Source organism: Acipenser ruthenus, chromosome 20 (assembly GCF_902713425.1).
Source record: "Acipenser ruthenus chromosome 20, fAciRut3.2 maternal haplotype, whole genome shotgun sequence".
NCBI classification, from domain to species: domain Eukaryota; kingdom Metazoa; phylum Chordata; class Actinopteri; order Acipenseriformes; family Acipenseridae; genus Acipenser; species Acipenser ruthenus.
Genome location: NC_081208.1, coordinates 16036989 through 16059042, shown reverse-complemented (window position 1 = coordinate 16059042; position 22054 = coordinate 16036989). Strand labels below are relative to the sequence as shown.

Genomic DNA, 22054 nt, shown 5'->3' with positions numbered 1-22054 from the left:
GGAGAGGAGCCATCGCTGCCATCTCCAGCGCCCGAGGGAGAGGAGCCAGTGCTGCCGTCTCCACCACCACCAGGAGAGGAGCCATGGCTGCCGTCTCCAGCGTTAGAGGGTTGGGAGCCCTCGCCACTGTCTCCACCACCAGGAGCAGAGCAGCAGGAGCTGCCTCTGTCTCCACCACCGTCAGGAGCAGAGCAGCAGGAGCTGCCTCTGTCTCCACCACCGTCAGGAGCAGAGCAGCAGGAGCTGCCTCTGTCTCCACCACCGTCAGGAGCAGAGCAGCAGGAGCTGCCTCTGTCTCCACCACCACCAGGAGCAGAGCAGCAGGAGCTGCCTCTGCCTCCGCCACCTCCACCAGCAGAGGGTGAATGCCTGCTGGTTCCGCCTCCACCGTCGTGGGAGGACTGCTTGCCCCTCCCACCTCCACCAGCAGAGGGTGAATGTCTGCTGGTTCCGCCTCAGCCGCCGTGGGAGGACTGCTTGCCACTCCCAGCTCCACCAGCAGAGGGTGAATACCTGCTGGTTCCACATCCACCGTCATGGGAAGGACTGCTCCTGCCCTGCCTCGCACCACCCAGGGATGCCTGCTCCGCATCGCCTGGGGCTGCCTGTTGCTCCACATCGCCTGGGGCTGCCTGTTGCTCCGCATCGCCTGGGGCTGCCTGTTGCTCCACATCGCCTGGAGAGCCACCAGCTACAGGGAACGAGGGAGAAGTGGAGCTCCCGCTGCCGCCTCCATGGCCAGGGGCTCCCCTCCCGAGTTCACCTCCCGAGGGTCCGCTGCTGCTGCTGCCTTCGCCTCCCGAGGGTCCGCTGCCGTCGCCTGGGGTCGCCAGGGATCCTGCTTCACCTGGGGTCGCCAGGGATCCTGCTTCGCCTGGGTTCACTACACTATGGCCGGAGCCCTACAGAGGGGAACGGACGGCCATGAAGAAAGGGGGAGAGGTCCGGAGACCAGCTCCCCCAGCCGCACTTTCGCGGCCGGAGATCATGTGGTCGGAGCCCCACGGAGGGGAGCTGCCGGCCATGAAGAAAGGGGGGGAGGTCAGGAGACCAGCTCCCCCAGCCGCACTTTCGCGGCCGGAGATCATGTGGTCGGAGCCCCACGGAGGGGAGCTGCCGGCCTTGAACAAGGGGGGGGAGGTCAGGAGACCAGCTTCCCCAGCCGCACTTTCGCGGCAGGCGATCATGTGGTCGAAGCCCCACGGAGGGGAACTGCCGGCCTTGAAGAAGAGGGGGAAGGTCAGGAGACCAGCTCCCCCAGCCGCACTTTCGCGGCAGGAGATTGTGTGGTCAGAGCCCCACGGAGGGGAACTGCCGGCCTTGAAGAGGAGGGGGAAGGTCAGGAGACCAGCTCCCCCAGCCGCACTTTCGCGGCAGGATAGAGTGTGGAGGGAGCCCCGGAAGAGGGAGCTGCCGGTCACGAAGAATTGGGGGGGTGCCAGAAATTCCACCATGGCCACCCCCCAGAAGCAACTTGCTTCCCCCTCTTCCAGGACATTGATACTGAGGGGGGAGGTGGCCGAAAAGGCCATGTGTGCTGCGCACAAGGGGGGGGCATGTGTGGCGGAGTGTCCCGCCTCTATGTATTATTATTTTTATTTTTGTTTGCGGCGCGGGTAAAAGCGCTGCGTCTTTTATTATATATTTAAAAACCCTGTGAGGATGCATGGCTGATCAGCTACTGATTATTTAACTAGCTGACAGTCATGCATCCTTACCAAACGCGTGCAGACTCTGGCCGAGGGATAATAAGATAATTAACAACTAGTTAATCCCTCGGCCAGAGTATATAAACCTGCAGCTCTCTGCACTTGATGTTGGGTGTAGAGAGGAGAGTACGGGGAGTGGAGAGAAAGAAGGAAAGTTAAAAACAATTGCTAAAACGTGCTGGAGTATCCAGCACGACACTTACTTGTTTGTTTGTTTGTTTATTCGTTTGGCCCTCGTGCCCTTTTGTTTTGTGTTTTGTTGTTTTGTTTAAATCTTTTGTTGTGTTTGTTATTAAATACGCTGAGTGCAATAGCATTCAGCTTCACCCGCCCATCCACTGTTTTGGTGTCAGTTACTTCCTGGTCCGTGACGTCATCCACTTCACCACTGCGAGCCAGACTGTCCCACCCCTTTTATTTAAATGTGTGTCTTTTAACAAAACAGCCTGTGGTTAAATGCTTGTTTGATCTTCTTATGCATCAATGCAAGTAACCCATCGGTCATTAAGTAGTCATTCATTAGAGATGATTAGTGCTAATCATCAGTAATTATTAACCACTTGAATTTAGAAATACTAAAAGCAACTTAATAAATTAACTGACAAAAGTTTCCACTAGAAGTCTTTCTCACTGTCTTCAATGTAAGTTCAATGGCAACAGTTTCCATTAGAAGTCTTTCTCACTGTCTTCACTCTCTTTAGGTTTGTTAGTGTGTGTATGGCACTAGAAGGTTTTTCAGTGTCTTCACTCTCTTCAGGTTTGTTAGTGTGTGTATGGCACTAGAAGGTTTTTCAGTGTCTTCACTCTCTTCAGGTTTGTTAGTGTGTGTATGGCACTAGAAGGTTTTTCAGTGTCTTCACTCTCTTCAGGTTTGTTAGTGTGTGTATGGCACTAGAAGGTTTCTCAGTGTCTTCACTCTCTTCAGGTTTGTTAGTGTGTGTATGGCACTAGAAGGTTTCTCAATGTCTTCAGTCTCTTCAGGTTTGTTAGTGTGTGTATGGCACTAGAAGGTTTATCAGTGTCTTCAGTCTCTTCAGGTTTGTTAGTGTGTGTATGGCACTAGAAGGTTTCTCAGTGTCTTCACTCTCTTCAGGTTTGTTAGTGTGTGTGGCACTAGAAGGTTTCTCAATGTCTTCAGTCTCTTCAGGTTTGTTAGTGTGTGTATGGCACTAGAAGGTTTATCAGTGTCTTCAGTCTCTTCAGGTTTGTTAGTGTGTGTATGGCACTAGAAGGTTTCTCACTGTCTTCACTCTCTTCAGGTTTGTTAGTGTGTGTATGGCACTAGAAGGTTTCTCAGTGTCTTCACTCTCTTCAGGTTTGTTAGTGTGTGTATGGCACTATGAGGTTTCTCAGTGTCTTCACTCTCTTCAGGTTTGTTAGTGTGTGTATGGCACTAGGTGGTTTCTCAGTGTCTTCACTCTCTTCAGGTTTGTTTAGTGTGTGTATGGCACTAGAAGGGTTGACACTGCAGCACTGCAGCACAACTAAAGGCTGACAGCAGAATGCTCCTGAACTTCATACAGTACAAGACTGTGCCATAAACAGCTACCTTCTCATTTCTCTCACACATTTTAATCTCGTGTCTCCTGTAATCCTGAAGACATTGTAACAGCTGTTTTAATGTAATTCCTTATCATTCAAAATAAACTTTACTTGCACTACGACTTCTGTTTATTCGGTGTCTTGTGTTACCATTATTATGACACACGCTCATGCAGTTAGACATCACAAGTTATATTTTTGACACCAAAAAATTAAAGATGACCCACAGAGCTGGGAAAATCTTTTTTTTTTTAATTTAACATTCCTTTTTCTTCAGAGTAGCACACACAAGCACACAATCTAATTAAAACTATAAATAAATTAAAACAAATACTAGTAAAAATGAGGTGCACTTTCACATTTCTTTGATGTTCCTTGATTGACCCCTCACCCCTCTCCCCCCCCCCCCCCCCCGGTTCATGTCCCTGCTCCCTCCTCTCCTCTCCTCTCTGGTTCATGTCCCTGCTTCCTCCAGTGCTCTCTCCAGCTGCTCTGTCAACAGTTTAATCTCCGTCTCATCTCCGTCCCTCCTGGCTGCGCTCAGCCTCTGTGTCAGCGCTATGACCCTGGGGTCGCTCATCCTGGTGAGGAGGTCCTTCAGGTCTCCCTTCACGGGGTCACGGGCCGTGATCCTGGGTCCCACGGAAACGATGTTGGGGTGACCCCGCCCCGCCCCTCCCTCACCCCCCCTGCTCTGTGTTACCGGCTCCCTGCTCCCCCTTGGCTCATTCCCGGCACCCCCCTCTCTTTGACCCTCCCTCGCTCCAATCAGCACGCTCCCCTGCAGCCCCTCCTTCATCCCCAGAGGAGCCTCCCTCCTCAGCGCTGCCTCCTCCCCGTCTCTCCCCAGGGGAGGCTGCCCTCTGGTGGTGGGGCTGCTCTCTGCGCTGGTCACTGCAGACAGGGTGTAGGTGTCCTCAATGAACCTGCCGGTGCAGATCGGGGACAGTTAAACATTTTCAATACGTTCATCCTTTACAGCCATCAGTTACTATTAAACACTCAATGGTGCTGAATTTAGAAACACTGAAAGAAACTGACAAACTGTGACACAGTGTGAATGGTACAGTACAGTACAATGCAGCTGTGACACAGTGTGAATGGTACAGTACAGTACAATGCAGCTGTGACTCACTGTTGGATTTCAATGATTCGACTGAGCCAGCATTCCTGATCTGACTCGGGATGGCCTTTGCCTTTGCCCATCCTGATTTTAGACTACTTCTAGGAACTAGCAGAAGTTCTGCCTTCACTGATCTCAGGGTGCGTCTAGCACCAGGAGGTGCCACCAGCTGAGATTGAGAACTCGCTAGGTTTTGTTCCCGGTTTAGTTAGAGCTCCGATTTATTCTGATTTGAATACCTTTCGTTGAGTCCTCAACCACATCTCCAATTCACCATTCTATTCTGCTTAGGTGCTTTAGAACCTTTCAATTGCTTTATATGGGGGGGGGGGGGCATCCTCATATGAGGCTGTCATGCATTTGCATCTTCCATATCAGGTTTTGTATTCGTCCCCATGTGAGGTAGCCATGCATGAAAGGGTTAAAGGTTTAACCGAGTTTAATCCTACATTTGAAAGGTCCGGGCAATGAAGCACTGTCCCCCTCACCTGGCAGCCTGCTCCAGTCCCGCAGCCTCCAGCGCCCCCCTGCTCGAGATGGGAGGGGTTGTCCTGTGCCAGGCCCCGGGGGTGGGGAGAGTCAGAGGCGGGGTCAAGGGGTGCTGCTCCAACATCACGCTGTCACAATCAACCCTCTGTAAGCAACACGACAACGTGCTGCTATTAGTATTATTAGTAGTATTTCTATTACTCTTATTATTATTATTATTATTATTATTATTATTATTATTATTATTATTATTATTATTAGTAGTAGTAGTAGTATTATTATTATTCTGTTTCCTCTTATTAGCACAAATAACAGTATCACTGCCCCCCTTTAAAGTGCCAACCAAGGCTTCTTTAAAATGCATTCTCTTATGTCTGTTTAGGTAACAAAGCTAATAAGAGGAAAATATTACACGAACAACCCTTTTAAAACTTTACCACTGTAAATGTGCATGCATTTTCCGCAGCTTTTCAATACATTTACTGCAGTTCCCACCATAACCCTGTGGGCTGCAATTCTAAACAATGCTTGTTGACCATGCTTTTACTACCCTTTATTACACTGTGCTATGCTATTTCACTGTGCTGTGCTGTTACACTGTGCTGTGCTATTGCACTGTGCTACGCTGTTACACTGTGCTGTGCTGTTACACTGTGCTGTGCTGTTACACTGTGCTATGCTATTGCACTGTGCTATGCTGTTACACTGCTACCTGCTCTGTGTTTTAATGCCTATTTCCCCTGGTTCGTCCCATCTTACCCTGATGAAATACTTCTTGTTGGTGCATCGATATACTGCGAAGGCGCAGAAGTCTGGGAAGGTGGGGTTACTGTGCAGAGCTGCACAGACCAGGCCTGCAGATCAAACACACAGTCAGAGCTGCACAGACCAGGCCTGCAGATCAAACACACAGTCAGAGCTGCACAGACCAGGCCTGCAGATCAAACACACAGTCAGAGCTGCACAGACCAGGCCTGCAGATCAAACACACAGTCAGAGCTGCACAGACCAGGCCTGCAGATCAAACACACACTTTGCTTTTACCGTTGTTTACCCTGGTTTGTCGTGTGCTTTTACTATGCTTTACCACACCTCTCTGTGCCTTACAATGCTTACCTATGCTTTAACGTGCTTTCACTGTGCTTCATTACACTTTGCTGTGCTTTTACTGTGGCCATTTTTTATAAGAGGTGCTAAACATGATTGGCTACTCTTATAATTAAAGCTGCATGCCTGAACAATGACCAGCTACTAGGTCGGTACTACTGTAAAATGACCAGCTACTGCGTACAAAATGCATAATTAATTTACATTTATTTAGAACGCGTAGTGTTTTGTGTATCCTGATTGGTATGGAAGGCCATCTGGGTCAAAAACGTATTGTGTAGTACACGTTTCAAATATTGCTACATGTACTCATTTGGACCAATCAGAGCACAGAAATGACTACGTGTGCCAATTTTAATAACAAGAGGTATGTATCGCCTAGGTTGGTGGATAATCATTTTACATTAGTGGCTTGTCACGACAACGTATTCTGTTGTAATCGCTGCTTAAGCACAACGTAATTGGCAGAGTAGCCAATAACCATTGTAGTATCATTTAGACAAGAAGACATCAATGTAAAATAAGGAATATTGCAAATATGGCGGCGAGAGATTTTCTTCTGCGCTGCAAGCATACATTTGCTGAGTGCAGCCGTCTCATTGAGGTTTGGCATATGTTATTTTACGTGGCGTGACAGGGACCTTGTTTATTATAAAGTATAATGCATTTGATAGTAATTGTGATCTATCAGTCTCCTGCTTTAGTGTCAAAAATAGTAAGGGTTATCACAATATATTATTAATAATAATAATAATAATAATAATAATAATAATAATAATAATAATAATAATAATCATAATAATAATAATTTTATTTTGTATAGCGCCGGGGGCGTTTCTTTACAATATTTGCCAGAAGTCCCGCCGACTATTGAGACCCAGCGTTTATTATGTAACATCACTAACATCTTCAAATACTTCAGATGCAATCATGGAGAAGCCACTAACATACAACCTAGCATACTACAGCAAAAGGCATATATATATAGTAGATCATTTAGTACACGTACCTCTTTCTTTAAATTCATTGGCTATTATTTCATTTCTAATGAACTGATTGGCCCAAATAGTATTAAAAATAGTACGTGTGGTTAACAAAATAGAACGCTTAGTGTATCGCAGTACTACACGTAGTAATTTATTTGAAACTTGTACTAACAGCACACGTTTTTGACCCTGGTGGCCTTCCATAACTTCTCAGCTTGCTCCGTTTTGTAAAGTAATGGCGCCGTTCTACCCGAAGGTAACGGGTAGAACTCTTAATATACCCATGCTACTTTATGTATATTTTATTCAATTAAAATATATATTTTAAAAAGAACCAGATACAATTGGCAAGCGTTTTCCACGCAAAACGACCCAAAGATAAAACTCTCAGACGCGGGCATAGGCCTACATTTTTGCTTCGTGAGGAGGGGTTTTTCGAGGGGCCTGTGCCGGTCAGGCCCGTGTGATGTTATTATTGTCAGTGTTTACCTGTCGGCACCACGCCGTTGTTTTCGAACTGGTCCAGGCGCCGCATCCACTTGTGGCTACACCCAGAGGCGAGCCGGATGCTGCAGACAGACTCGGCCTTGTGCTCCGGGCGCTGGAGTTGGAAGAACTCAGCGTACTTCCACCGTGGGAGCGGGGAGCCGGGAACTCCCTCCCACGAGCCCCGGTGACCGGCTGTGAGAGACTGAGACCTGGCCGCTGCGCAACACACTGCAAAACAACTCTTTATTTTATTATTGGCTGCCAAAAGCAGTGCTAAGAAACGTGTGTGTGTATATATATATATATTATATATATATATATATATATATATATATATATATATATATATATATATATATATATAGATAGATAGATAGATAGATAGATAGATAGATAGTGTGCTTCTTTTATAACACACGGGAATGGATGATGCATGTTGGCATAGAAACGTGTCCCTGCCAATGCTACTGGTCACTTCACTTCTATAAGCTTGTTTCAAAGCTTGTGCAGCGCGCCTTTTAAATTATGGCCCAATGCTGCCACCTACTGAACACATAAAGAGACGTTTATATACAGCATGTGTGTGTGTGTTGTTTCTAATAATGCAGTAGCCGTAGTTGTAATATACATATTGTACTGCTACTACTAATAACACTGTAGTAATACTAATAATACTAATGTGTACTACTACTAATAATAATATTTAATATTCTTACCCACATATAGAAGCACAATAAGAACCTTCATTTCACTCCTTCTCTAATATAACATTTCATTTATTCAACTAAATTGTCAATTAAAAAAAAAAACTGAGAAATGACACAGTTAAAAGCTGTCTTGGTTGATTTTGTTGGCTGGGTGAGAGGTTGCTAAGCAACAAGGTGATTGTGACATCATCATCACAAAGAAAAGAACAGCGCCATTATGAGATCAGAGGGGTCACTAGTAAAGTTGCCACCTTTAAACATGTGAACGTCTCCATTTAGTTTACTACAACGTTAAGCAGCTGACAAGTCTGTATTACCTTTCACAGGTATGCGAGCTCCAGTTAAGAAACTACAGAGTCCACAATGCATCTGAATGGACTCAGCTTCCTGCCATATGAAGTGTAAAATATCATGCTGTAGTATTAGCATTTTTTGTTCTTCTTTCATCTCAGTTTGGAGAAGGAGTCCGTATAAGAACAAGGTAATCACAGTTCAGTGATGTTGTTTCAGATGATATAATAACCCCCTCCAATATGATCGCTAATGATATATATCTTTTAAAAAGTAAGTCCAGTGTTGTAAATCTGAAGCAGTTTTGTGTCCAAAATAAGATTCTTAATGTGCTTGTGGAAATGACCTGTAGATTTGGAATTGATGTGTGCTGAACCAGCACCAAGGCAGCTGATTCTGCTGCTGCCAGTAGCTGCACAAAACACTTTCTCAATATAACCACACATTTCACTTTCTCTAAACGTAGTCAATACAATCTAAGCATTTCTCTTTCTTCAGCCCAGATGTTAAACTCCTGGCAGCAGTCTTTATGGGGCTTCTTACTGGCAGTAGAATTTGTACAGGGAACAGGAAACCACAAAAACCCTGCTGCCAGGAGACTTTCTACTGTTTCGAATCACTGTTCTGTTAATTAGACGTGAGGTTTTCCAGGTACTCTGTACTTCAACACAGAAGCACTAACTTTTCCTTATGTGTCAAATGTAAACGTGGTAGCCTTAGTCACTTGTGATGTATGATATATAAAACTGTAGATGGAAACTTAGGGGGCTGTCTGAATCATTGCTGGTGCCACTGCTGTATAATATATAAAACTATGGAGATTGCAACTCAGGGGAGCTGTCTGAATCATAATGTATCTATACTTGATTTGAAAACACACAATATATGAAGCTTCACAACAGTATTGGTCACATGAACTAATTGATGTGAGGAGCATGATGAGCACTCATTCTACAGGCTCAGATAATAATATTAATTAAAAGTCACGTCCCCACTGGAAGCTATTAGCAACAATTAGCTTTATAATGTTGCAGAGCGTGTAGATCTCACACTCAGAATGTCAATGACAAAGCATTAGAAACATTGAAAACACAGCTGGTTCTATAGAAACAGATTAAGTGTGTTAAAGTGAGCTTTTAGATGTAATGATTTATAATCTGTTTCTTAGTGTTGGGTGGCTCCCTCTAATCAAGCTGAAAGGATGTGCTTTCTCCTGCGCTCTTTGTATGACAGACACCACACAACACAGAGTGAGCAGTAATGCAATACTCATCTTACTTAAAGGAGCCATCGAAGATTTCTAAACAGCACGGCTTGTGTCAGTCCCAATATTTAGCTAGATAAGCTATAAGCACATCACCCTTAGAAACATTCACCCCAGAAATGTGCATAGTATTTCTGCAGTTTTCCTCCATGCTTTTCTCATGGTTATACTATGCATTTACCATAGTTTATCCTGGTCGGCCATGTTTATTAATATGCTTTACAACACCTCGCAATTTTTTTACAATGCTTACCTGTGCTTTATTACACTTTACCATGCTTTCACTGTGCTTTATTACACTTTACCATGCTTTCACTGTGATTATTACACTTTACCATGCTTTCAATGTGCTTTATTACACTTTACCATGCTTTCACTGTGCTGTATTACACTTTGTTGTATTACACTTTGCTGTGTTTTCACTGTGCTGTATTACACTTTGCTGTGCTTTCACTGTGCTGTATTACTTTGCTGTGTTTTCAGTGTGCTGTATTACACCTTACCATGCTTTCACTGTGCTGTATTACACTTTGCCATGCTTTCACTGTGCTGTATTACACTTTGCTATGCTTTCGCTGTGCTGTATTACACTTTGCTGTGTTTTCACTGTGCTGTATTACACTCTGCTGTGTTTTCACTGTGCTGTATTACACTTTGCCATGCTTTCACTGTGCTGTATTACACTTTGCCATGCTTTCACTGTGCTGTATTACACTTTGCCATGCTTTCACTGTGCTGTATTACACTTTGCCGTGTTTTCACTGTGCTGTATTACACTTTGCTATGCTTTCACTGTGCTGTATTACACTTTGCCATGCTTTCAATGTGTTGTATTACACTTTGCCATACTTTCACTGTGCTGTATTACACTTTGCCATGCTTTCACTGTGCTGTATTACACTTTGCCATGCTTTCACTGTGCTGTATTACACTTTACCATGCTTTCAATGTGCTTTATTACACTTTACCATGCTTTCAATGTGCTTTATTACACTTTACCATGCTTTCACTGTGCTGTATTACACTTTGCTGTATTACACTTTGCTATGCTTTCACTGTGCTGTATTACTCTTTGCCATGCTTTCACTGTGCTGTATTACACTTTGCCATGCTTTCACTGTGCTGTATTACACTTTGCCATGCTTTCACTGTGCTGTATTACACTTTGCCATGCTTCCACTGTGCTGTATTACACTTTGCCATGCTTCCACTGTGCTGTATTACACTTTTCCATGCTTTCACTGTGCTGTATTACACCTTGCCATGCTTTCACTGTGCTGTATTACACTTTGCTGTGTTTTCACTGTGCTGTATTACACTCTGCTAAGCTTTCACTGTGCTGTATTACACTTTGCCATGCTTTCACTGTGCTGTATTACACTTTGCCATGCTTTCACTGTGCTGTATTACACTTTGCCGTGTTTTCACTGTGCTGTATTACACTTTGCTATGCTTTCACTGTGCTGTATTACACTTTGCCATGCTTTCACTGTGCTGTATTACACCTTGCCATGCTTTCACTGTGCTGTTTTACACTTTGCCATGCTTTCACTGTGCTGTATTACACTTTGCTGTGTTTTCACTGTGCTGTATTACACTCTGCTGTGTTTTCACTGTGCTGTATTACTCTTTGCCATGCTTTCACTGTGCTGTATTACACTTTGCCATGCTTTCAATGTGCTGTATTTCACTTTGCTATGCTTTCACTGTGCTGTATTACTCTTTGCCATGCTTTCACTGTGCTGTATTACACTTTGCCATGCTTTCACTGTGCTGTTTTACACTTTGCCATGCTTCCACTGTGCTGTATTTCACTTTGCTATGCTTTCACTGTGCTGTATTACACTTTGCCATGCTTTCACTGTGCTGTATTACACTTTGCCATGCTTTCACTGTGCTGTATTACACCTTGCCATGCTTTCACTGTGCTGTTTTACACTTTGCCATGCTTCCACTGTGCTGTATTTCACTTTGCTATGCTTTCACTGTGCTGTATTACTCTTTGCCATGCTTTCACTGTGCTGTTTTACACTTTGCCATGCTTCCACTGTGCTGTATTTCACTTTGCTATGCTTTCACTGTGCTGTATTACTCTTTGCCATGCTTTCACTGTGCTGTATTACACTTTGCCATGCTTTCACTGTGCTGTATTACTCTCTGCTATGCTTCCACTGTGCTGTATTTCACTTTGCTATGCTTTCACTGTGCTGTATTACTCTTTGCCATGCTTTCACTGTGCTGTATTACTCTCTGCTGTGTTTTCACTGTGCTGTATTACTCTCTGCTATGCTTTCACTGTGCTGTATTACTCTTTGCTGTGTTTTCACTGTGCTGTATTACACTTTGCTATGCTTTCACTGTGCTGTATTATACTTTGCCATGTTTTCACTGTGCTGTATTACTTGTCGTGCCAGTTCTCTACAGCTCCTAACTGCAGGTGTCAGCTCTCACAGCTTGCTCTTTCCTTTCAGTCCCCTTTCAGTCCCCTTTCAGACAGAGCTCCAGGGCCCCTCTCATATACAGACAGAGCTCCAGGGCCCCTCTCATATACAGACAGAGCTCCAGGGCCCCTCTCATATACAGACAGAGCTCCAGGGCCCCTCTCATGCTCTCCTCCTCCTCCAGAAGTACACAAGAGAGAAGGAGGAGGAAAAGGAGAAAGAAAGAACGAATGTTCAGTTTGACACTACAATGGAATTGCTTCTTAAGCCCGATTTGCATAGGACTAAAAATCACCACATAAACGGTGGCCTCTGGATTTTTACAGACATCGCTGAGATGTAGTGCTGTGCGAATCTACCATTTCTTTTTAGCCCAGTCCCATGCTTTTTTCTTCATCTGAATGCATTTCAATATAATTTTAATAGATTAATTAATATTTGACAGTGGGTGCAGAACACCAGGTGAACACCATTCTTTACATACACCTCATTTTTAGCAGCCAGTAAAATCATACTTTACAGCTGCTAAACACAATTTATGGGGGGTTAGCACCCACAAATCACTTTGCACCTATCCATACGTCACCCCTGTATCTCTTCACCTTGAAGTCAGTCTCTCTACAGCCCTGCTGGAGAACGGCAGGGAGCTACTTCTCTTCCTCTCCTTCTCTTTCTTCTCTGAAGGTTTTTCTTGAGTTGCAGAAAGCAGGGATTTGCCTAAAAATCAGCATGAAGACAGACAACAGAGATCAGGATAATGGCTATGGAACTGTTACAATCACCAACAGTTTGATTTTATATACCTGGGTCAAAAATTGTGAGGAGACAGACAGTAGTCTTGTATAAGAGAAAGGGAAAGGGGCTTGGCTGGACAGATTCACTTCTATTAGTTTGTATTAGTGAGGAGACAGACAGTAGTCTTAAACCTGTTGTGTTTTAACCGTTTTGAATGCTTTGTCATTAACTCTGAGTGTGAGATCTATACTCTCAGTGACATTATAAGTGTAGCTACTGCTCATGGCATCCAATGGAGTCTTGACTTGTAATCGAATTTTTTAAGTGTTTTGGAAGAGTTAAGACTGATGTATGACCTGCGATGTGCTGGCTGGAGCTGTTGAAAGAGTTCCCTCTGTCCTTGTCTCTCTGCTGGGAGACACTGTCCCTCATTCTGTGCTGGGAGACACTGTCCCTCTCTTTCTGCTGGGGGACACTGATGTTCTTGCTCAGGTCCCTCAGGAGCCCCAAGCTCAGTTCTGGGGGTGAGGATGTCTCCCTGTGAGGGGCGGCAAGATCGCTGCTCTGGGTCTCGTTCTCCAGAATCATCTGCAGAAGATCCTGTAGCTCCGCCATACCCTCGCTGCTCCACAGAGTCTCCTGGAGAGAGGCAACAGTCAGCAAAGCTACAGCAAAACAAGCAGCATTGAACAGCACACACAGGTCTGTGTGAGTTTACTGCATTACCAAGAGTGAGACACTGCCATTACGGATTCTCTCCCCTGACAGACATGCGGAAATTATAGCAACAAATGATAAAGTGAGGCCCACTGCCCAACCAAGAGGGCCTCCTTCAGATTCCCAGGTGAATTCAGTCAGCTACTGTAAGGAACTGCAAGGTCAGGAAACAGTTTTGTTTGCTCTTAAAGAACAAAATGAATGGGTGTTCAAATATTTGTTGTGCCGTGGTTCTATAAAAGGACAACAAATTTTAACAACAGATAAAGAATTTATTACGATTTCGTAACATCCCATTAATCAGAATTCATATTAATTTATTTACTGACTCCTATTTATTCAAACAATTATCCTGCTGGCTTATTCATGTTACATCTGCTAACTTAAGAGCATTATTAGTTCTTACAGAAAAGACAACGTACAGACCATTCATGTATTGTAACTTTCACACATGGTTAATATTTGCACTGAAGCAGAGATTTTGCCTGATCATTATTGCAGATTTATGATATTTTCAGATTAACTTTCTCTTCTACTTTTCTACTGTGTTTTATTTAAAAAAAAAAAAAAACATTTCTGTGTGTTTTGTTGCACAATTGTTTCTGTTGATATCTTGAACTCGTTTGGGAGAAGTTTTTAATTAAGTGCCAACTGAGTTAAACCAGTACACACGCTGGGTATGTAAACACCGATTCTCTCTACAGACAGACAGACAGACAGACAGACAGACTCACGTGGACAGCAGTGTTGATGGTCTCAGGCGGGAGGGGGGGTGTCTCAATGCCCAGCCCCTCCAGGGCTCTCTGTGCTGTTCCACTGGAGCCCCGCCCCTCCTTCCCCGGCTGTGCTGTGTCACGGGACCCCTCTCCCAGTCTCTGCCCTGCTGGCACTACACTGTGATGCGCCCCCTCTCTCTGAGACTCTGCCATGCTGCCAGCTCTCGTGAGGGTGTGAGTGACACGGGGGCGGAGGGGGGAGGTGTCGATCTCATAGCCCACCGGACAGACAACCCTCTGGAACAGAGTGAGAGAGTGCAGGAATGAGACAAATCAATCGATGACACAGTGACACTGTGTGGGCAGGAACAGACCTGTATATCTGTATCATTCAGATGTTCTATTCTAGCACCGAAAACACATTCATTAATACAACAGCTTGAAAGATGCAAGATCAAATCTATCTGTATCAATCTGCTACTGGATTCCACCATATTGTATTCTATTTATCACTGAAAATAAATTACTTGAATGCATAAGTCCACTGTTTGGGCAAGTCTGAATCAAAGTGTCTCTGTGTGACTTTGTGGCAGGGATACCTCTGTACACCACTCTCTTTAAAAACGAACATCGTAGCAATCAGCTAAAATGCAAGCGCTGCAGTCGAGAGGTCAGTATGTGTCTTATTCTGATGTCAGTGTTACTAATTTATCGGCCGCTAGCAGGAGATTGATTACAGCTGGTATTTCTCGAAGACTTATTTCTCACATTCACCAGGGGGCAGAGTGCTGAGTGTTAACCCTAACCCTAACCCTTTCATGTATGAAATATTGAGAAAAAAAAAAAACTGAAAGAAAAAGTTGTTTTCGACACATAAGAAATATATTTTTCACGAGGGAATAAAAATGGCGTCCTGCATGTGTCTTCCATAGAAAGACTAGAGAGCGTGTTTGTATCCGTCCCGTGCTGAAGGGCTAGCGATGCTGCTCTGGTAAACCCCTGTCTGGCCCGGTCTCTCTGCACTCACCCTCACGTAGTATCTGCGGCTGCTGCAGCGGTACGTTGCGAATGAGCAGAAATCCCGGAAGATGAGGTTTCCGTGGAGCTCTGTGCAGACGGTGCCTGTGCAGGTGAGCAGGGAGAGGGGAGAGTGAGGGGAGAGGCATTCCCAGCACAGAGCTGTGCTGATCGTGTCATTTTCCTCTCGGTCTGTTTACCTGACGGGATGCGGCCGTGGTTCTCAATGGCGTCCAGTCTGCGCAGCCTACTGTTGTTGCAGCCGTTCCTCCTGCGCAGTCGACACAGCTGCTCAGCCCGGCCAGACAGCACCCTGAAGAAGCTGCGGTACTCAAGAGCGGAGAGCGGGGTGCCGCCAGGTGAGAACCCGACCACAGGGGGTGCCAGTGCTCCACAGCAACACAGCACTACAAGACACCCCAACACAGACAAGACTGTCACTGCAAGACACCCCAACACAGACAGGACTGTCACTGCAAGACACCCCAACACAGACAGGACTGTCACTGCAAGACACCCCAACACAGACAGGACTGTCACTGCAAGACACCCCAACACAGACAGGACTGTCACTGCAAGACACCCCAACACAGACAGGACTGTCACTGCAAGACACCCCAACACAGACAGGACTGTCACTGCAAGACACCCCAACACAGACAGGACTGTCACTGCAGACACCCCAACACAGACAGGACTGTCACTGCAAGATACCCCAACACAGACAGGACCAGCGCTGCTACTGAACCAACACAGACAGGACCAGCGGGGGAGAGAAAGGGATAGAGAGAGCAGTGAAAGTGTATGGTTAATAATAATACTTACCAGTATATAGAAATACATGTATATTCTTCAGTGAGAACATTGTGTTAATAAACAGCACCCAATCTGTCTGTCTTTTCACCATTCATTTTCTTGTTTTGGGGGATTAAATTATCAAAATATGTACAGAAACAGCTTCAATTAAAAAAAAAAAAAAAGAGTTATTAGTTTGATAAAACAGTGTTTCCATAGCAACACTGCCATTGTGATGAAACGTTTGTGATGTCACAGTTCAAGTCCTGTGATTTAGTGGCAACTATGATGTCATTATCTAGAATACACATCTATATATCTAAAAAAAATAATAAAAAAGCTTTAAAAACAACAATATAATAATCCTTTATCAGTTTTTTTTTTTTTTTTTTCAGTTAGTACAACATTCTCCTGTTTGTTGGTACCTGTCGCTTTAAGGATGGAACGAAGAGGATTGTGGGATTATTACAAGATGGCTGCGCCCTGTGCAAAGTCACGTCGGAAACCCTGAGAGAAAATATAGGAGAGAAAAAAACAAAACAATCAGAAGATCTTTATTCGAATCTCAATCAGAAATCATTTCTTGAGTTTTTTTTTTACTTTAAAAGAATCGACTTGGACGGGTAGGTTGGTAGCGAACGTTCGTTCAAAGTGCTCTCTGAATATATAATTATTATGCGGGACATCCGTGGCTTAATGCCCTTCAATTCAAAACAAACGGCAAATCTAGCACTTTACCCTAAAACAGTCTGGTTTTTCATTGAGATACACAATTCATAAGCACGTCAACACCAACACAAGACAGCTTCGTCTTGTGAACTTGGCTTAATACGAAAAGCGCTTAATGTACAGAAAGTGAAAACAAATGTCCACAAGCTTTGCAGAAAACAACACTTACCGTTCCAGAAATTCGGTTCTCGGTAGCTAGGTTTGCTGTTCGCAGTTTCTAGGGGTTTGCTTTGAATTTAAGCGTTTTAAGATGCCCCTTAATTGTGCACCGGTAAATGCAGTTCAAAGTCAAATGATCGCCTTGTTTTTCTTGTTTAATTGTATGCACTGTAACGACTGCGGGGATGTGCACGGCCTCTGTCCTGTTTCCTTTTTTTAACGTGATTATACCTTTTCTTAAAATTGGATACAAACCAATATTGTAATATTGCCACAGTGAATACTTGTATAGGGCGGTGGTGTCTGTTAATGCACTTAAAATAGTAAAACTATGATTTATAGTAACATTATGAAATTACACTGACATCTGCATCAATAAAATGTTTTCAAGCTTACGTTTTATCTGTATTCTGATATTTAAACTTGTACTAATCTCGGGTTTCACGTGAGTGTGTTATTTAATGGCAGGTGTTATTCTACCAGGAGGATTCTTGCCATCTCTAAGCAGCGATGGAAAGAAGACTTCTACTGCATAGCAGTTTCTCCTGTTCCAGGTTTAACTACCATCTTGATTAGCCATGGTGTGTTTGTAACAAGCTCAGAGATGTCTCAATAGACTCATGGTGAATTACACTGCTGTGTAATGGGTCCCATTTCCACCTCTGCTAAGGCAACTGATTTCGCTGCTGCCAGTAGCTGCACAAATAAACACATTCTTAATATAACCACCCATTTCCCTTTCTCTCAACTCACAATAACATATCAGCATTTATCTTTCTTCAGCCCTGATGGTGTTCCCCTCCTGGCAGCAGTGTGTCTGTGGTTTCATGCCAGCAGTAGTATTTGTCCTGGTATCAGAAGCCCCCGTGAGGCTGCTGCCAGTGGTTTGTTGTTACTGGTCCTCTTATCTCTGCTCAGTAGAGTTTGTTCTTGTTCTTGCAGGTGACTCATGGCCAGTCTGTTCGCTCTGCTCAGTAGAGTTTGTTCTTGTTCTTGTTCTTGCAGGTGACTCATGGCCAGTCTGTTCGCTCTGCTCAGTAGAGTTTGTTCTTCTTCTTTTTCTTGCAGGTGACTCATGGCCAGTCTGTTCGCTCTGCTCAGTAGAGTTTGTTCTTGTTCTTGCAGGTGAATCATGGCCAGTCTGTTTGCTCTGATCAGTAGAGTTTGTTCTTGTTCTTGTTCTTGCAGGTGACTCGTGGCCAGTCTGTTTGCTCTGATCAGTAGAGTTTGTTCTTGTTCTTGCAGGTGACTCATGGCCAGTCTGTTTGCTCTGATCAGTAGAGTTTGTTCTTGTTCTTGTTCTTGCAGGTGAATCATGGCCAGTCTGTTTGCTCTGATCAGTCGAGTTTGTTCTTGTTCTTGTTCTTGCAGGTGAATCATGGCCAGTCTGTTTGCTCTGTTTAGACGCGGTCTGTCAGCTTTCAAGCCGCTGGCATCGAGGGAATTTTCCACAGGTGATAAAATAAAATAAAAAAAACAACAAACAAACAGTGGATTAACTTATGAGCACACATTGATGTGATTCTAGTTTTTATTATTATTAGTATTAGTATTAATATTAGTATTAGTATTATTAGTCATGGGTCTCTCTCAGTCTCTGTGTTTTGTGTGGACAAGCTGACACACAGTCCATTGTGTTAATCCTGGAGGATCCTCAAATCTCAGCTCAGAGCCAGGCTGTTTCCCCTCATAGATCCCAATGTTAAAGCCAGGCTGTTTCCCCTCATAGACCCCAATGTTAAAGCCAGGCAGTTTCCCTCCATAGACCCCAATGTTAAAGCCAGGCTGTTTCCCCTCATAGACCCCAATGTTAAAGCCAGGCTGTTTCCCCTCATAGACCCCAATGTCAAAGCCAGGCTGTTTCCCCTCATAGACCCCAATGTTAAAGCCAGGCTGTTTCCCCTCATAGACTCCAATGTTAAAGCCAGGCTGTTTCCCCTCATAGACCCCAATGTTAAAGCCAGGCTGTTTCCCCTCATAGACTCCAATGTTAAAGCCAGGCTGTTTCCCTCCATAGACCCCAATGTTAAAGCCAGGCTGTTTCCCTCCATAGACCCCAGTGTTAAAGCCAGGCTGCCCTGTAGCCAGGTTTCAGGTGCAAGGCTACTGGAAAGAGCAGCTCAGTGATTCTATGAAGAGGATATTATTGCCAGCTATTAATCAATTGAAGTAAATAATTTCTAAAAATTAAAATATTCATGCCGGCCATGCAGTGCCAAGAAAAATATCTTATTGCCAACTTCTCATTTTTTAATTAAATGAAATTTAAAAAAAAAATGTTAAAAAATAGATTCATTTTTTTGGGAGGTTTCTGATCTCGCATTCCCGTTCTGATTGAGATCTCTGTGTTTCCCGTCAGGATCGTCGTGTTTAATCCGGATGCACGCCATCCCTGCGCCCAAACAGATAGACAGGTGGACGGAGAAGAGAAACATGTTCGGAATATACGACAACATCGGAATTCTAGGTGAGCAAAAAAATACACATTCTCAATTAAAACTGCGAGGTGATCGATTTGATAATGTGTAATAGAAGTGACTCTATGCAGTCGAGCCTCTTTCCCTGTCTCATATACAAGACTACTGTCTGTCTCCTCACTAATATAAACTAATAGAAGTGACTCTGTCCAGTCAAGCCCCTTTCTCTGTCTGTTATGGTACAAGACTATATACAGAGATGGAAATCAGCCTTCCATTGCATAGCAGTTAGATCCATTCCTGGTTTTACTTTGAGTCTAGTAAGACGCATCTGAGCTTGTCACCTATACACCTGGAATGGGTGAAACTGCTAATCAGTAGGAGTCTCATTGCCATCCCTGATATATCTATCTGGCCTGGGGTTAATTATAAATGCAATTACAGAACGGTTTGAAATTACAATTACAATGCGATATTATGCAATTACACTTAGAATTGCGCTGCAGTAATTACAATTACACTAAAAACATAAATAGCTCCACACATTAACATATCCACCAAAAGTGTTTGCAAAAATAAGAATAATGATCAAATGACAAATCAATGTGTAATCGATCAATTCTGTGGTATAATTACAGTTACACAGGTGAGCTGAGAGTGAACTGCAGTCAGGATTACATTGTCAGTGCGATGAAGTACAGATTGCACAGGTCCAGTTGGGACTGCCCCCTGGTCCGATTATATATAATCTCTATCACACACACACACTCAGAGTGTACAGTGTCTCTGACTGACCCTCCCTCCCGGTCCTCAGGGGGGTTCCGTGCTCACCCGAAGGACCTGATCGTGGCCCCGGTCTGGCTGAAGGGCTGGCGTGGGAACGAGCTGCAGCGCTGCATCCGCAAGAAGAAGATGGTGGGAGACCGCATGTTCACCGAGGACCAGCACAACCTGAACAAGAGGATCAAGTTCCTGTACCGGAGATTCAACCACTACGGCAAGCATCGCTGAGCAGAGCAGCAATACAGCAAGCCAGTGCTGCCCACGCTCTATTCTGTTACAAACACTCAAAGGAACTTAATAAATTCCACTCAAACTCAACACGTTTCTTTTGATATTTCCAAATATAGACTCCAGCAGTGAGTGCAGGTTACAAGGTCATTTATTCAAAGTCTTCTCCATGTGCACACAGACATGCTTTATACATGAAGTCTCGCTCACAGTAATGTTGTAGTGCATCATAGAAATACTGAAAGAAACGTCACAGATTCAATGACTAACGCTTCCACTAGAAGTCTTTCTCAGTATCTTCAGTGTAAATTCTGATCCCAGCCCTGCAGAACGCAGCAGATCAGTATGCTGCTGAGGACCAGGAAGAGCCTGTAAGGCTGGTGCTGTCCATACCTCTACCCTGCTCTCTGCGCTTTCATTGTACATTAGAAGTCCCATCCCCATTGGAGTCTGTTGGAAGCAGCTATATTAATAACGTCGCTGAGAATGAAGATCTCAACCTCCCTGACAACAGGTCCTATAGAAGCAGATTCAGTACATTAATAGCAGCTTTTTCTGTTTTTATTTAGATTTAGTAACTTAGAATATGTTTTTATGTCTTCGCTGGCTGTCTCTAATCAAGTTGAGAGGATGCGCTTTCTACTGCACTCTTTGTGTGACAGACACCACAAAGAGTGCTAGAGAATAAAACCCACTCTCAGCTTGATTAGAGGGAGACACTCAAACACACATTATTATTAGTTTATTTAGCAGACGCCTTTATCCAAGGCGACTTACAGAGACTAGGGTGTGTGAACTAAGCATCAGCTGCAGAGTCACTTACAACTACGTCTCACCCGAAAGACGGAGCACAAGGAGGTTAAGTGACTTGGTCAGGGTCACACAGTGGCTGAGGTGGGATTTGAACCAGGGACCTCCTGGTTACAAGCCTTGTTCTTTAACCACTGCACCACACAGCCTATATGGCAGGGGTCAGGGACCTAGAAGACCTTCATTTGATGTTTTGTAGACAAGGTTAAGCAGTGAATCCATTTTGGCTCTTGCACTGGACCAGCAGGGTGCAGTAAACTATAGGGATTTAGAGCCAAGATGGCAACACAGGGCCACCGTTTCCCAATAGCATTCAATCAGTGAATGGTTTTAGAATGAGCCGAATGCTTAACATTATTATTATTATTATTATTATTATTATTATTATTATTATTTCTTAGCAGACGCCCTTATCCAGGGCGACTTACAATTGTTACAAGATATCACATTATACATTATTTCACATTATACAGATATCACAATATTTTTACATACAATTACCCATTTATACAGTTGGGTTTTTTTTTTTACTGGAACAATCTAGGTAAAGAACCTTGCTCAAGGGTACAAGCAGCAGTGTCCCCCACTGGGGATTGAACCCACAACCCTCTGGTCAAGAGTCCAGAGCCCTAACCACTACTCCACACTGCTGCCCCCTTAACATCACTGGCTAACGTCGCTTGGTTTTTATACCTCAAGTTCCACGCGTTTCATCACAGCCGTAGACAAAGAGCTTAAGCACCCACTGGCTACGTGAGGATGCATTTCATTTGTAGCCAGTTTGGCTGCATCGTGTATGA

The 22054-nt window shown here is 44.2% G+C and overlaps 3 protein-coding genes across 3 annotated transcripts; 1 reads left to right on the top strand and 2 right to left on the bottom strand.

Moving 5' to 3' along the window:
- Positions 1 to 3667: 3667 nt before the first annotated feature.
- Positions 3668 to 8192, bottom strand: LOC131698954 (acrosin-binding protein-like). Its single transcript, XM_058994085.1, has 5 exons — positions 8162 to 8192; positions 7446 to 7661; positions 5623 to 5717; positions 4863 to 5008; positions 3668 to 4177 (listed from the first exon to the last, which is right to left on the bottom strand). Exons 1-5 carry the CDS (start codon positions 8190 to 8192, stop codon positions 3706 to 3708), a joined length of 960 nt encoding a protein of 319 aa, XP_058850068.1. The 3' UTR covers positions 3668 to 3705.
- On the bottom strand, positions 7857 to 16681 carry LOC131698932 (acrosin-binding protein-like). The gene is made up of 7 exons (XM_058994000.1): positions 16554 to 16681; positions 16159 to 16290; positions 15534 to 15740; positions 15344 to 15438; positions 14335 to 14613; positions 13240 to 13522; positions 7857 to 12865 (listed from the first exon to the last, which is right to left on the bottom strand). Exons 2-7 carry the CDS (start codon positions 16238 to 16240, stop codon positions 12747 to 12749), a joined length of 1065 nt encoding a protein of 354 aa, XP_058849983.1. The 5' UTR covers positions 16241 to 16290; positions 16554 to 16681; the 3' UTR covers positions 7857 to 12746.
- Positions 16601 to 20534, top strand: mrpl51 (mitochondrial ribosomal protein L51). Its single transcript, XM_058994001.1, has 4 exons — positions 16601 to 16751; positions 18388 to 18470; positions 19376 to 19483; positions 20248 to 20534. The coding sequence occupies exons 2-4, from the start codon at positions 18395 to 18397 to the stop codon at positions 20442 to 20444; spliced, it is 381 nt and encodes a 126-aa protein (XP_058849984.1). The 5' UTR covers positions 16601 to 16751; positions 18388 to 18394; the 3' UTR covers positions 20445 to 20534.
- Positions 20535 to 22054: the final 1520 nt, after the last annotated feature.